At 44.4% G+C, this 16,161-nt stretch overlaps 1 protein-coding gene and 1 long non-coding RNA gene across 4 annotated transcripts in view; one reads left to right on the plus strand and one right to left on the minus strand.

The window, feature by feature from the left end:
* LOC309664109 overlaps positions 1-16,161 on the minus strand; it is a 69,620-nt gene that overhangs the window by 43,830 nt on the left and 9,629 nt on the right. The window contains exon 2 of the long non-coding RNA XR_014265622.1: positions 13,940-14,099. This is a non-coding gene — a long non-coding RNA (uncharacterized lncRNA). The remainder of the gene's footprint in view (positions 1-13,939; positions 14,100-16,161) is intronic.
* Positions 14,988-16,161, plus strand: part of SCARA3 (scavenger receptor class A member 3) — a 40,084-nt gene continuing 38,910 nt past the window's right edge. For 2 of the 3 annotated variants that reach the window (XM_082468856.1, XM_082468857.1), the window contains exon 1: positions 14,988-15,984. In XM_082468856.1, coding sequence (XP_082324982.1) covers positions 15,003-15,984 — 982 coding nt within the window. In that variant the 5' untranslated portion in view covers positions 14,988-15,002. The remainder of the gene's footprint in view (positions 15,985-16,161) is intronic. The other variant, XM_082468858.1, reaches the window with a different exon arrangement.

The following is a 16,161-nucleotide window of genomic DNA, read 5'->3' on the forward strand; positions in this document are numbered from 1 at the left end:
GGCCGCCCAAATTATGCTGCTGGTCCTGCTTACAAGGGACTCACTGATCTCCACCAGCACCAAGTTTCCTCTGCTGGCTCAGGAGGAATCTTGCCAAAGGACTTTTTGGCAGGGGGCTTTGATGTGGCAGAGGGATAGGAGCTGTCACACCACGCCCTGGCAGGGAGGGGACTAACTGAGAAGCCCCTCAGGCGTAGCTACTTCTTGGGGAAGAAACAGAGCCACGCACTCTGACCCTAGGATGTTTGAGCCCCAGGAGAAAGGTCCAGGGGCTGGAGGGTGGTTCTTATACTGGCTGGGGGAGATGGGTGGGCAGGGCAGGTATAGGCAGCTTGGTTTGCTGGCCGACTGAAAACCAGCAAGATGAAGGGCTCAGAGGAGAGCTCTATGGCCAGGGGCTGAGTTGTCCTGCTCACAACTTTTGAGATACAGCCTAAGGCCCAGTCCCTGGTCGCCCAAGGTCCAGGGGCAACTAGGACCCCACCCTTTTCAGGAAGGAGCACAGAGGGAGCTTCTAGGCCTGTGAAAAACAGGGGATGGGGGAAGGACCTGAGCTGGGTGCATGGAATTCTGACCACAGTCTCAGCTCTGTCCCGAGGGTCTGGGTGACCTTGGTTGGACCAAAGACTTTAACCCCCACTCCTCAGTTCTCAGTTTCTTCCTTCTAGACAATGAGGAATCTGGAATGTATCATCTCTGAGGCCCCCTTCACCCTAACCCAAGGCAATGCCAAGTGTGAGGAGATCATCAGCTCAGAAGGAAAAAAAAAACAATCGACAATTGGGAACAATATTTCTCCCCTGAGGCTTCACTTTATCTTCCTTAAAAAGTCAAATTATCAGTAACAGCTACATTTTCTATGGCAACTGCCTCTTCCTTGGCATCATATCAGTGCCCGAGGCCAGAAGAAGTCTCTCTGAGCACGCTCCTTGTAACTTTTCTATTCTGCAGCTCCCCCAGCATCCGGCACAGGAGGCACATATCTGTAATAATTATATTTTTAAAAATCGGACTTTGGAGGACAAGGCAAGGAGATCTGCCTTAGTCAGCTGAAGTAGGGGAAGGGAGGAGAGGAAGAAGGGATTGGGAGAAAATAACATGATTCACAGCCATGACTGCGGTCCTCTGGGAAAGATCACTTGATGACTCTAGCTCGCTGCTAAGCACACAAGGCTCAGAAGATTAAACTTTAAGGAAAAGAGTTCACCATAAATGCATCACTGGATTTTAAGTAGTCTCAGTAGATCACAGATGCCAGTTGGTACAGCTGTCACCCAATACTTGATTCTGGTTTTTTTTTTTTTTTTTTTTTGGCATATAGTTGATTTACAATGTTGTGTTAGTCTCAGGTGTACAGCAAAGTGAACCAGTTAGTTATACATATACATATATCCACTCTTTTTTAGATTCTTCTCCCATATAGGCCATTACAGAGTATTGAATAGGGTTCCCTGTGCTCTACAGTAGGTCCTTATTAGTTATCTATTTTATATATAGTCATGTGTATATGTCAATCCCAATCTCCCAATATACCCCTTCCCCACTTTCCCCCTGGTAACCATAAGTTTGTTTTCTCTATCTGCAACTCTATTTTGTAGATAAGTTCATTTGTACCCTTTTTTTAGATTCCACTACTTGATTCTTAACTGCCCATTCTTAACTACTTGATGCCACCGCTGCCACATTCCCATCAGGTGGTCATCCTGCCTCTGTTTGAATGCCCCTGGCAACAGGGAGCTCACTACCTACATGGGAGCAATTGTCTGGTAAAACTGTCTACAGAGTTAGCTGTGTGTAGACTTTGTTGAGTCAAAGTCTGGCTCCTGCAAGGGACAACCCCAAGCCCAGCTCTGTCCCCTGGAACCACACAGAGAAAACCCAATCCATCTCCTGGCTGCTAGCCCTTCAGATATTTGAAGGCAGCTAGTCACTTCTCCCAGTGGTGCCCCAGGTTTGTCGCTGCCTGCTTTGTCATTGAGTGCAAGATTCTTCCCCAGCCCTTTGGCCTTCCGGACCTTGCCTCTCTCGAACCCTGGGCCTGCCAATACCAGTGAGGACTGACCACAGAGCAGAGCGGGACTACCTGCTCCCTTGCCCAGACACTCGAGATAAGCTTTTATTTAGCTGCTGAGTCACTTGGCTGGTTCATATAGAATTCATCATCATTTTGGCAGAGGCTGTTGTTTAATCATTTTTCTCCCATCATGGACTTAGGCGGTCAGGTTTGGGGTTTTGGGCTTGATTTTCTTCTTGGAGTGGGGGATCATCGGGGAGGGGGCTGGGGGAAAATAAAGAGCTCTACATTTATCTGTTCATCTCTTAATGCTTTGCCCACCCTCTCTCCCCTGCTCTGCGATGTCTTTGTTATGCACCCCACCTCTGCCACAGCGGTCCAGCTCTGCACCACGGACAGGGCGGCAGCTTAACCCCTGCTGATAGAAGTGGAACAAGTTGGAAATGGACAAGAGCAGTAAGTACCCTGTAATTAAGAATCACTCTCCAGGCTCTAATTATTATTCGGGTGTATTCAGTCAATCATGGGCTCATAAAGAATCATGGGTAATAAAATCAGATGAGATAAAATTAGCCCACAGCTGATGCGGAGGCATCCTGACTGCTTTTTCAGGGCCTACCTAAAGTCCAGAAACATTCACTCCATCAGATGTGTTTCCCTTATCTTCCCAAATAAGATCTCTTTGGGAAAAGATCTGGGGCTAGTCTCTCCTGAGTTGCTTATCATGGACCTATAAGTAGACAAATATTACTTAGACTGTCTTCACTGTTCATCATGCTATTGACCAAAATCCAAGGATGCTCAAGTCTCTTACAAAAATGGCATAGTGATTGCATATAATCTACTCACATCCATAAAAGTCTCTTACAGAAAATGGCATAGTGATTGCATATAATCTACTCACATCCATGTACTTCTTGCTTATACATATTATAAGCAATCATCTCTAGATTGCTTATAATATGTAATACACTGTAATGATGTGTAAATACTTGTAAATACAATGTAAATGCTATGTAAATAGTTATCAGAATCTCAGTAAATTCAAGCTTTGATCTTTGAAACTTTCTGGAATTTTTTTTGTTTTATATTTTCAATCCGTGGTTGGTTGAATTCACGGATTTGGAATCTGCAGATACAGAGGGCCAACTGCATCTCACTCCAGCGCTGGTCGACGCTAACCTTTAGCTCCAATTCTTAGACTAATGGGCGTTTTTTAAAATTGGCCCCCAGATCTGCCTCAGGTCAAATCTACTTTTTCCACAATCACCTGGAATCCAACGGATAATTATTTTAGATCAGTGATTCTCAATGGAACTGTACAATATAATTACCTGGGAACTTTAAAAATTAACCATGCCTGAATCCCACCTCCAGAAGTCATGATTGAAGTGATCTGGGTGCAGCCTGAGATTGCATCAGGATTTCCTAAACCCTCCAAGTCATTTTAATGCACAGCCAACGTTGAGGATCACTGCTTTCCAGTTTATGAATTCCTAGCTTACACTTTGCCCCATCTGATCCCTACTGCATCTCTATGTCATTGCTAGAGTGTGTGGTATTAGTCTCACTTTATAGAAGAGAAAACTGGAGGTCAAAGGAATCTTAGTTAGCAGGGTTTTACACTGAGTTGAAATCTGCTTCCTTGCATCTTTTCTCTGTCCTCTGCAAGACGGCCCTCTAAGTATTTGAAAACAAATATTCTATCTCAGATGTACTTCCTTTTCATAGAGTGAGGTCACCAGACCCTCGCTCGGCTTGTCCCTGCCCCTAGGGTGTTCCACCCTGCCATCGTCTCTCTAGCGTGGCTTTAGGAACAAACGGAAGTCACCAGCTTTGGTTGGCCAGCTGAGGGGGCAGCAAGCAAGACTATCACTACACGTGATTTGATATGAAGTTCCCGGAACCCCAAGGCCCTCTCCGCTAACTTTTACATTATGTTTTAACAAACTGTGCTCCTCATATTGGTTTACACTGGCCCCCCGGGGCAGGCTATGGTATGCCAGCTGTACACAAAGACACAGAAGCAAGTGGCTCTAGTTTTACTCAAAGATTTAGAGAGAAAAGTTAATACTTAGTGAGTAATCAGTCTTCCTTCTCTCTCTCTCTTTCTTTCTTTCTCCCTGTCTTTTTTCAGTTCCCCTCTAAATCTCGTGCTTCTAAAGCAATGGATGTCTATTTACATTTGTATTTAGAATGTGTGTGTATGCATAATATATATGCATAATATATACTACATATATAAATGTATAAGGGATTTTTCTTTTTTCTTTTCTCTTTAAAATAAATATAAACTCAGATTATATATGCTGCTTTGCAACATGCTCTTTTCCACCTAATAAAATATTATGGCCAGCCCTTCAAGTCAATGCTTAGATAGATCTTTTCAGTAACTACTGTACATATTTTATTCAGCCATTCTCCTATGCCAACTTTTTCTGTCACTATAAGCTGTGCCACAATAAACAGACTTCTGCATATATCCTAATATGTTGGTGCCTTTATTGGTATAAGAGGTTCTCAAATTGGGACTGTAGGGTAAAAGAGAGTGTGTCATCTTAATGTTAATACATACTGGCTGATGATTTTCCCAAAAAGTAGCTGCTACTCCCACTGTCTCTGAGAAAACCCATTTCCTATGTAACCATAAGGCTGGATATTGTCCTTTTGAATTTTTGCCACTCCAGTGGGAGAAAATGACATTTTGCTCCCTTAATCTCTTTGCCTGTTTATGGTTTTCAACTATTCATTTTAAAATAAAGTTTCTGTTTCCGTGACTTGCATATTCATATTGTTTGCTCATTCTATTGGGTTATCCGTCGTTTTTTAAAATCCAAGTATAGTTGATCTACAATGCATCCTTTTTTTTTCTACCAGTGTATAGGAGCTCTTTAAATAAATGAAGTAATCCTATGTGTGTTGCAAATGTTTTTACCAAGCTGTCGTGTGTCTTTTACCTTTGATTATGGAAGGTCTTAAAATTTTTTATGTAGTGAAATTTATCTTTTCCTTTATAGTTTCTAGGTCTCCTATCTTGCTTAAGAATGTCTTCCTCTCACTAAAATATAGACCGTTAAAAATACTATATCACTATGCTATATGCCTGAAGCTAATATGGTATTGTAAATCAACTATACTTCAATACAAACAAATTAAAATTAAAAAATTATTAGGTAGATGTCTATTATGTAATACATGCCCAAATACTGCATAGTGTAGATTGGGTATAGTTAGGTATAGATAGATAGATGTCACATAGCTAGAGAGACAGAGAGTTCGATGTAGAGTTAGAGATAGATAGATAGATAATAGAAATGATAGATACAATAGATGATAGATGATACATAAACAGAAGATAGATAGATGATAGAGTTAGAGATAAATAGGTATAGATAGATGATAGATATAATAGATGATAGATGATAGATAGAATAAATAGTAGATGATAGATAGATGATAAACAGAAATAGATAGATAGATAGATAGATAGATAGATAGATAGATAGATAGATAGATAGATGATAGATAGATAGGGCCTTATCCTCGGAAAAGCAAAAATATAACAGCAATGGAAATATTAAAAGCTATAGAATAATATTAGGGAGTGATGCTTTCATTAGCATTCTTTCAAAAGACACTTTAAAATTTTTTTTCATATGGAGAATTTTTAAACTCTTTATTGAATTTGTTACAATATTGCTTCTGTTTTATGTTTTGGGTTTTTTTTTTTACTGCAAGGCATGTGGGATCTTAGCTCCCTGACCAAGGATCGAACCTGCACCCCCTGCAATGGAAGGTGAAGTCTTAACCAGTGGACAGCCAGGGAAGTCCCTAAAAATTTTAACCTAGACTGAAGTGCATCTAATACATCACAAAAGACAGACGTGAGAGCAAGTGTAAGGCCCTGCAAATTCTTAATACAACTCCTGGGTTGTCAAAGAAATATTAAATTATGAATACACTCAGCACAAAAGTGAGATTAATTGTAGTTTATAGCCCATTAAGTAATCAGTATTTATTTGGGAAAAGATCCCAGGGGCTGTCAGCTTTCGTATGGCTGTAAAAAGAGAGCGATATTGGGTAACACTGAGAAAAAGAACAATAAAAGAAATAGGTGAAAATAAAATATAGACAGTTATTCTAATTTTCTTCTAGCTTTCTACTGTGTTAATTTTTATATTCAGATTTTTTAATTCAAATGAAACGTGTGTGAGGGGAGTGTATGCGTGTGTGTGGTGTGTTTGTGGAGGAGGGAGGTGAGGCAGGGATCTAACTTGTTTTTCTTCCAGATGTATACCCAATTATGTCAACACGATTTAGCAAATAAACCACCCTATTCATACTCAGTTGAAATGCCAGTTTGTCATCTACAAAGTTTCCCAAATACACTTGGATCTGTTTTAGGACTTTCTAGTTTATTCCTCTGATTTATTTCTTTGTTCATGTGTAATATATTGTTTTTATCACATGACTTTAAAACAACATTTAATGTTGAGAAGGTAATCTCCCTCACTCTTCCTTTACAAATTTTCTTGGCTGTTCTTGGACATTAATTCTTTTCTATAAATGTTAATTTAATTCTGCCCAGTTGAAAAAAAATGATATTGTAATTATAATTTCACTAAAAGTACATAATAGTTTTGGAAGAATTCACAGTTTTATATTCTTTCTTCCTATTTAGAAGCATAACATATTCTAGAAGTCATTTAAACTATTATTTTTATTTCTAAATGAATTTTTTAATCAAAGTCTTGTATGCATATAATTTAAAAAAATCAAATAGTACAAAAGTACTAATGCAGAGTCCTCTGCCACGTTCCTCACCATTTCTCCAGCCTGCCACCAACCCACTCCCAATCCAGGAAAACCATTATTTTTATATTAAAACAAACATTGTTTCATCGTGCTATGGCATGCAACTTTTATATCATTTTTTAAGTAAAAGGAAAGATTTCAAAGATATTTTTGCTACTTCTATCATTATGGCAGTGGAAAAGTTTGAAAAATCCTGACTAAGTATATTGTATTGAAATTGCTCAGATGATAGTTCAAACGTTTCCCCTCTTTCATTCAGCTTTGTGCTCCCATTCTCTAAGACATAGCCCAGCATGCAGTATGTATTTAATAAAGACTTGTTAAATTACCTGAATTAATTTTTCAATTAGTGCCATCTAAGATTCCATTTATTTTTTAGCAGTCCACCCTAGTTTTGCTTTTTTTTAATGTCATTTTATTATTTTTTTAAATTTTATTTATTTTTGGCTGTGTTGGGTCTTCGTTGCTGCACGCGGGCTTTCTCTAGTTGTGGCGAGCGGGGGCTACTCTTCGTTGTGGTGCACAGGCTTCTCATCGTGGTGGCTTCTCTTATTGCGGAGCACGGGCTCTAGGCATGCAGGCTTCAGTAGTTGTGGCATGCGAGCTCAGTAGTTGTGGCTCGCGGGCTCTAGAGCACAGGCTCAGTAGTTGTGGTGCATGGGCTTAGTTGCTCTGTGGCATGTGGGATCTTCCCGGACCAGGGATCGAACCCATGTCCCCTGCATTGGCAGGCGGATTCTTAACCACTGAGCCACCAGGGAAGTCCTCACCCTATTTTTGATTTGTATCAAAACTGTAACATCCATGAGGATAGGGAACATATCCCTGATAATAGCACGGTCCTTGGCTGTGTATTCAAAATATATTTGTTTAAGAAATAAATGAAAACCATGTATGGCCAAATATCACCTAGATTTTTTCATTTATTTATTTCTTTATTTTGGCCGCACTGTGCAGCTTGTGGGATCTTAGTTCTCCAACCAAGGATTGAACGCTGGGCCACAGCAGTGAAACCGCCGAGTCCTAACCACTGGACCGCCAGGGAATTCCCATCACCTAGATATTTTTCTCTGAATTACTAAGCTTCATTCATTGCTAGTGCAACTGAGGGTGAATCTAAATGTAGGGTTTAAATTTATTTCTCTTGAATTTTCTTTCATACGTGCACTTGTAGGCATCTGTCAAGATTGTTCTAAATTTTGTTCTTCCAGTTTTGAATGAGAAACAAATAAATAATCTTCTAGGTCTGTATCCAGAGTATAGCTGGAAATGTCCATTAGGACCCTTTTTACCCCAAAAACCCAACCTCTTGGGGTTTCCCTGTTGACGCAGTGGTTAGGAATCCGCCTGCCAATGCAGCAGACACGGGTTTGAGCCCTGGTCCGGAAAGATGCCACATGCCACGGAGCAACAAAGCCCGTGCACCACAACTACTGAACCTGTGCTCTAGAGCCCACGAGCCACAACTACTGAAGCCCGCGCACCTAGAGCCCGTGCTCTGCATCAAGAGAAGCCACCGCAGTGAGAAGCCCATGCGCCTCAACGAAGAGTAGCCCACACTCGCCACAACTAGAGGAAGCCCGCACGCAGCAACATAGACCTAACTCAGCCAAAAATAAATTAATTAATTTAAAAATAAATAAATAGATAGATAAAAGCCGATGAATGTTAAAAAAAAAAAAAAAAAAAAAAGCCCAACCTTTGCTATAAAGAAATTCTTATGGACCAAATTTGGAGAATATCTTCCTCAAAAGCAGTCATGCCCCTGCAGCTCTGATCTTCCCATTTTAGTGTGTAAGGTTCCTGGCCAGCTGGAGACAGGGATTTTTCCGGTCCTGTTTGCAGTAGTCTAAATTGTGGATTCCTGCAAGGATCGCTTTCCACTGTCCAGTGGATGGTCCGGCTAAAAGAGGCTACTCCTTCTTACAGACCATCAGGGATCCTTCTGTTTTTATCTACATCCAGCTCCAAGTGAAGTCAGCCACTTTCTTCCTGAACTTATGATTGGTTCAGATGAATAATCTAAGTAGTCTGTCTTTGCTAAGACTTTATCATATTAATCTAGAAGATTTGTACAAGCTCTGAAGCATCCTTTGTAATTAAACTGCTTTTCTCAGAACTTCACCCTTACAGAATTCATAAAATAAGGTATTAATTTGATGATATGAAGCCCCCTTTAAGGATTTCTCAGGCTAGAAGAGTTCATATTATATGGCATCTCCCACTGGTAAAGAGTGGTATTGCAAGGCACCTCTTGGCTGCTGTATGCTCAAAAATGCCAGAATTGGGACTTCCCTGGTGGCACAGTGGTTAAGAATCTGCCTGCCAATGCGGGGGACACGGGTTCGAGCCCTGGTCCGGGAAGATCCCACATGCTGTAGAGCAACAAAGCCTGTGCTCCGCAACTACTGAGACTGCGTTCTAGGGCCCACGAGCCACAACTACTGAGCTTGCGTGCTGCAAGAACTGAAGCCTTCGCACCTAGAGCCCGTGCTCCGCAACAAGAGAAGCCACCTCAATGAGAAGCCTGCACACTGCAACAAAGAGGAGCCCCTGCTCGCCACAGCTAGAGAAAGCCCGCACGCAGCAACGAAGACCCAACGCAGCCAAAAAATTTAAAAATAATTTTTCAAAAATGCCAGAATTGGTAAGTGTAAAGTGAGGCAAGAATCCCAAACACAGGATGAATCTTAGGGAAATTTCTGGGAGGAAGCAATAAAATATAGGAAACTTAAAAATCATGAAAGGATCACATAGTTCAGAGAATGGGGCAAAAAGAGGCCAACTTAATTTTTCTCTGAATAAGTCTTCAGTTGAGAATGTTGATAGATTCCCCCCCCCCCAGGGAATTCTATTTCTTATTTTAAATTGAAGCCAATAGGAAAATGGGATTTAGGTTTTCCTTTATGACCAACGTCGCTGGAGTACTGCTATGAATTACCCTGGACTGGCCCTCTCGTCCTTTCAAACATATTGTACTCCTGTGCAGTATTGGTGGTATCGTGGTGAGTATAGTAGCCTTCCAAAAAATATTTTACTCTTTAGCTTCCAAAGGATTCATGATTTGGGTGAAACCTTGGCATTCACAAGGCAGTAACAGTGCACGGAGTTGGAATCCATGCTATTGAAGAAGAAAGGGCAAAAAACTTTGCAAGGTCTGGGTTGGGGAGAGGATGGTAAATGAACGGTAGGACTCACCAGTATCCACGTTTCCTCCTTTCCTTGCGGTAAGCCAGCTAAGGGATATTTCCCAGCCCCCTTGCCTTTGGTTGGGGCCATGTGACTGAGTTCTAGCCAATGGAATGTGGCCCGTAGTGACTGTATGCCTCGTCAAGTCCTGTCCCATGATCATCTCAACCCACAACCCTCCAGTCTCTCTTCCCCTTCTGCAGCAACCTCGGAGGCCGCTTACTGAAAGGTGGCAGTGTTACAGGATGGAAGAAGCCTGCATCCATAAGTCAACATTTGTTAAGAGAACTCCCCGACCTGCAATGGATTGTGATACGAATGAGAAATAAACTATTACTGTACTGTCATTAAAATCTTGCAGTTATTTTTTAGAGCCAGTGTTCCTTGCTCTCACTGCTATGGAAATCGCTATCTTAAAACGGGATGCCATTGTAATAGAAACATCAATATGTAGTGCTAACTTAGCATTGGGTAGCCCGATGTGAGGAGCCTGGTACCAGAAGCTGAAAAGATGAAATTCTTTATTATGCAGTGGCAAAACATTGGGTAAACTGTGCCTATGTTATCTGGGATAGCAGACCACATGCTTACTAAGTAGGCATGTCCAGGGGGCACTGGTTAGAAAAGAAACAAAGTGATAGTGTATGTTCTCTGCTACTTGGCAAAGCAATACAAGGCAGAGATGAGCTCTGGAGAAGTGGATGGTTTGCAAAGAGAAATAAGAGGGAATGGGGAGAGCAGAAAATTTGAGCCTGAAAGAGGAAAACATCGACTGCTTCTAGATCCCAAATGGCAGAAAATAAGATTGGAAAGCTTTCTAGCAGCAAAGACCCATTAAGACCTTGGTAAAAGACTTGGTGAAAAGGCCAGATTAAGGATGACTTTCCCAGTCAAGTCTTGTAGCAGCAAGGTAGTTAACTGCCCTTTGAGAAACAGAGAGGGGCACAGGGGAGGGGAAACAAAGAAATAAAGCCAGTTTGAGAACTATTTCTAGGAAAAAACTCTGCGTGTGGTCACTGGCCCACGACACTGACTCGAAGCAAATAGATGAGACTTTGCTAAAATTTTGAGGGACTTTCTTGGGAAACAAACAAAACCTCACATGCCTAGACCTTTACCTGTCATCTTGACAGTTGGAGATGAAAAACAACCTTGCTCCAGGAGGTAATGGGCTGTGAGAATTAAGCAGATCTCAGGGAAGGCTCACCACCTCCCACCCGCAGCATCCACTTCAGATGTGTCCCAGGAGGATGGTAAGCAGGAAGAACCTTCTAGAGGGCAGAGCCCAGAACATAATGGACAAGAGATTTCCTCCAGAGTTGAATGAGGGCCTAAGCAAAGAACTTCCCCCACCCCAGGATTAGGGGCCTTTAGAGCACCTGTGGGGTCTCGAAATTTCCACAGACCTGTAGCTACTCTGTGTCTTTCATTCTTCCCTTTTCTGAATGTGTGGTTTTTTTTGTTTGTTTGTTTTTTAAACATCTTTATTGGAGTATAATTGCTTTACAATGGTGTGTTAGTTTCTGCTTTATAACAAAGTGAATCAGTTATACATATACATATGTTCCCGTATCTCTTCCCTCTTGCTGAATGTGTGTTTTTATTGTGATTATCTGATCCAGGCTCCTCCGTTTGGACTGGAGCCACTCCCAGACCTGAAGGAAAAGACGGACTCACAGGGAGAGCCTGAACTTAGAGCTCAGTGGTGGGCGTACTTTGAGTTGCCTTCCTGGGGAGGAATGAACATGTATTATGTGCAAGAGGAAAGGAGCAAACAGGCATTTGGTGACCATGAAGGTGGCCTGAACGGAGAATGCCCGTGCTCCCTGATCTGTGCTTCTCCCTCTATCCAGGGCACACAGCAAAGTCTATTTTCAAGCCCTCTCACTATGAGGGGCTCTGGCCAATGGAATATGGGTAGAAGTGCTGTATACCAACCCAGCCCTTAAAATTCTCCTATGCATGATCCTACATTCTCTCTTCTGTTTTGCAGCAACCTTAAAGCCATTTGTTGAAGACAGTGGTAATACAAGATGGAAGGTCCCTGGGTCCCTGAGTCACCATCTGGAAGAGAACTGCCCAACCCACACTGGATTGTCATGTGAGAAATAAACTTTTGTCTTATTAAGAGAGTGCGTTGTTGCCACAGCAGTGTATTTTACTCACATCAACTAACTAATATAAGGGTAAGGAATGTCTACATTCAGAAAATATACCAAATAGGAAAGGCCATTAGTAAAAAAAGAAGTCAAAGAAGTTCAGAAGGAGAACCGGAAGTAAGTAGGATAAGATAAACTAGGGGAAAAGAGAGATTCAAGAAGGAGCTGCCAATGGTTTGTGATGGTTAACTTTATGTGTCAACTTGGCTAGGCTATGGTACCCAGATATTTGGTCAGTCATTATTCTAGATGCTTCTAGATGTGAAAATGTATTTTAGATGAGATCATTTTAATTAGTAGACTTGAGTCAAGCAGAACACCCTCCATTGTGTGGTGGGCCTTCTCTAATCAGTTGAAGACCTCAAGGGGAAATAGTCTGACTTTTCCCACGAAAGGGGGAATTCTGCCAGCAGACTGCCTTTGGACTTGAGCTGCAACATTAACTCTTTCCTGGGTCTCCAGCCTGCTGGCTATTGGTTCTATTTCTCTGGAGATCCCTGACTAATACAGTGTTAAAGCTACAAAATGGTTGAAGAGGATACAGATTTTGAAAAGGCTATTATATTTGGCAACTAGGAGGAAGGGAGCAATTTCAGTGAGCATTGAGGGGGGAAGCCACATTCTAAGAAGGAAAAGTGGAAGCAAGGTCCTAATGCTGGAGAGGAGCATGGGTGGGGTGGGGGGGAGGGAAGGGATCAAGGGCATTGGTGGAGGAATTGAGTTTTAGGAGAAAGAGAGCTTTTGGGGGGTTTTTTGCCTGAAGTAGAAAATAGAAAGGAAAGTCTGGGGAGCTCCCTGGGAGACTTTGTTCTGAGTAAATCACAACAGTGCTCAAGAACTGAAGTGGAACAACCCAAGTGCCCATCAACAGACAACTGGCTTAAGAAGATGTCATATATATATGTCATATTATTCAGCCATAAAAAAGAATGAAGTACTGCCACGTGCGGCAACATGGATGAACCTAGAGAATAATATACTTAGTGAAGTAAATCAGACAGAGCAAGACAAATATATGATATCACTTACATGTGGAATCTAAAAAATAAGACAAATGAATCTATATACAAAACAGAAACAGACTCACAGACATAGAAAACAAACTTATGGTTACCAAAGGGGAAAGGGGGGTGGGATAAATTAGGAGTATGGGATTAACAGATACACACTACTATACATAAAATAGGTAAGCAACAAGGATTTACTGTATAGCTCAGGGAACTATATCCAATCTCTTGTAATAACCTATAATGGAAAATAATCTGAAATATATATATTAATACACACACACACACATATATATATATGTAACTGAATCACTTTGCTGTACACCTGAAACTAACACAATATTATAAATCAGCAATACTTCAATTTAAAAAAAGGACTGAGTTGGGACTTTGTACCTTCATTAATACATGAAGTTTCCACCACTAGTGATTCCATTTTTTTTCCTCTAAATGACCACTGCTCTTCAGCGATTTCCTTTGACTTTCAACATAAGTACGGCGTATGTGCCACAATCAACTGTCCCACCTTCCCCACCCAAACTCAAGTTAAAAACAATATTAAGCAACCTTCTGTATCCCACCCATCCCACCCTGCCTACCCTGTCTGGTGCTGTCCATGCCTCTGCACTCAAGGCCCAGCTGAGCCCCATCCTAACAGTTCCATAATTTGGTCTCTCAGGGGGAGTCATCCCAGTTGACCCTGGGTTCACCCCTCTGGCTGTTGATAGAAATTGCCTGAAATTACAGCTGAAAACTCTCACCCAAAGGCTGGTGTAATTTCTAGGCAATCCGGTCTCCTCTCTTCTTCATCTGTGATCTGTGATCTTGATCTTGATCCCACAGTCCTTTTGGAGCAGGAGTTCATCCTCTGAACCTCTTCAGGGCTGGGTCCAGCTCTGCTCACCCAGGGTCCATCTACAGCCAGACACCAGTATATTTCATTTTTCTGCTGATGCATCTGCATTACCATAGCAACACATACATACATCCTCCGATCCCAAGGGGGCTATATTAGGACTATAATGGTGCTTATCTCATAGGGTTGCTAAGACCATTAAATTAATTAATACATAGGTAAACCGCCTGAAGGATGCTTTGCGGGTGGCTAGCTCCCTGGTGTTTACAGAACAGCTCTCCTCATCCATGCCACAGTCTGGGAGACTGAGGCTCATGTGGCAGACTTGGAATCCAGATTCAAAGCCCCAGGAGTGCCTCGTGACTACTACCGGGTAGGCAAAATCCTCTCCGAACCTCAGTCTCTTCACCTGTAAAATGGGCAGTAGGTTCCTGGCTCCCTCTCTCAAGGTCATGGTGAGGTTCTGCTGAGATCACAGAAAGAATGCACTTCCTGAACTGAAACTTGCCATTGGGAAGGGGAGGAGATTAGAGAGAGCTGAGCATTCCCCTCTCTGACTGGCTGGGATTTGTGAATGGGGCGGGGGCCGGGGGTGGCTGTCCTTGGCCCCTTCTCAGCTCCCAGGCTTAGGAGACAGTTCCTCTGCCCCTTTGGCCTCACCTACTTTACTCTAAGGGCCAAATGGGGGCGGGCATGGAGGTGTGGAGATGTGGGAAAGGGGCTGATGTAGCAATGGAAAGAGGCCAGGCCAGGTGGTCCCCACTGTGTGGTCCGTCTCCCCCTGCCCCATCCTGCCACCATGGCCATCATGCCTCAGCACCATTACTTGTTAAATTGTTCTCTTTCCTCACAGGATGCAACCTCAGGGAGTCCGGGACAGTGTGGAATGTTCCCCACACTCCCAGAGTTTGGGGCAGGACCTAGCCCATGGCTGGTTCTCACTAAGTGTCCCATCAGTGAACATGTCATGTGAGGCTCCCGGAGGAGGGCCTTGGACGAGAGAGTCACCACTCCTTTGCCTGAGGCCCGTTTCCCTCAGATGTCACTGTTTATACCAGAGGCCTCTCCAGGAACAAAGTCACAGAAGCTGGGAGCGCTCAGGGCCCAGTTTTCTCTTGCAGAAAACCGAGGCTTGGAGACATGGAGTGGCCGCCCAAAGTCACTCACCCAGAGTGGCAGAGCCGGCCGGCCTGACCAACCGTCTGGGTCTGCCCCGGACCGAGGGATGTGCGACTTTCAGTGCTGAAACGGGGACAGTCCCAGGCAATCCGGAGGACGGGAGGGGCTGGGGCCGGGACCCGGGGATCCTAACTTTTCCAGTCCCTCTACCCCGCAGATGGGTGAGGAAAAGGTCCAGGGCGAAAATCGAGAGCCCCCAGCCACCAGGCGGCCCCCACCGCGCGAACGATTGCTCTGGAAGAGCCTTCCTTGCGCCCCCAATCCCCAGCGCCGCGGCGCCCGGGGGCGGTCTGCGGGCGGGGCTCGGGGCCTTCCCCGCGCGAGGGGACTCCGGGAGGGCCGGGCGTGGCGCTGGGGCCCGCGGCGGCACAAAGAGGCCCGGCCGCGGCACTTTTGAAAAGAGCGAGGAAGTTGATCTGGGCCGGGGCCCAAGGAGTGACGAGGAGGGAGGGAGGGCGGGCGCGCGGGGCCGGGGGCGGCCGCAGCCCTCGCCTCGCCGGCCTCCACGGGAAGCGCGGCAGCGGCATGGGCGGCGGGGCGCGGCGCCCCCAGCCTGCGACCCCGCGGACCCTCCTCTCGGCGCGCCGCCTCCGCAGCCGGGGCTCCGGCGTGACTCCGGCACCGGGCCCCACTCCCGCCGGCTTCGCATAGGGCGGCGATCGATCCGTGCCCTCCCGGGACCCGCCGGCTTCAGCCCGGGTCGCACGGCCGCCGAGCCGCCTCCGGCGGGGCCCTCCCGAGGCCCCGGAGCGGGGACCATGAAAGGTAAGCCCGCCCGCGCGCGGGAGCTCCGAGGCGAGCCCCCGCGGGACCCCTCACCCTGCCCGGGCGCGGTGGGCACCTCTCTCTGCGGGCGGGCGAGGACGGGAGGACGCCCCCGGGTAGAAGTGCGTGGGCTCCTCTTTCGTCTCCTCCGGAGAAAGGTATTGGGAGGACAGGCTG

The sequence above is a fragment of the Balaenoptera physalus genome, assembly GCF_965194825.1.
Source record: "Balaenoptera physalus genome assembly, chromosome: 7".
In the NCBI taxonomy this organism is placed as follows: domain Eukaryota; kingdom Metazoa; phylum Chordata; class Mammalia; order Artiodactyla; family Balaenopteridae; genus Balaenoptera; species Balaenoptera physalus.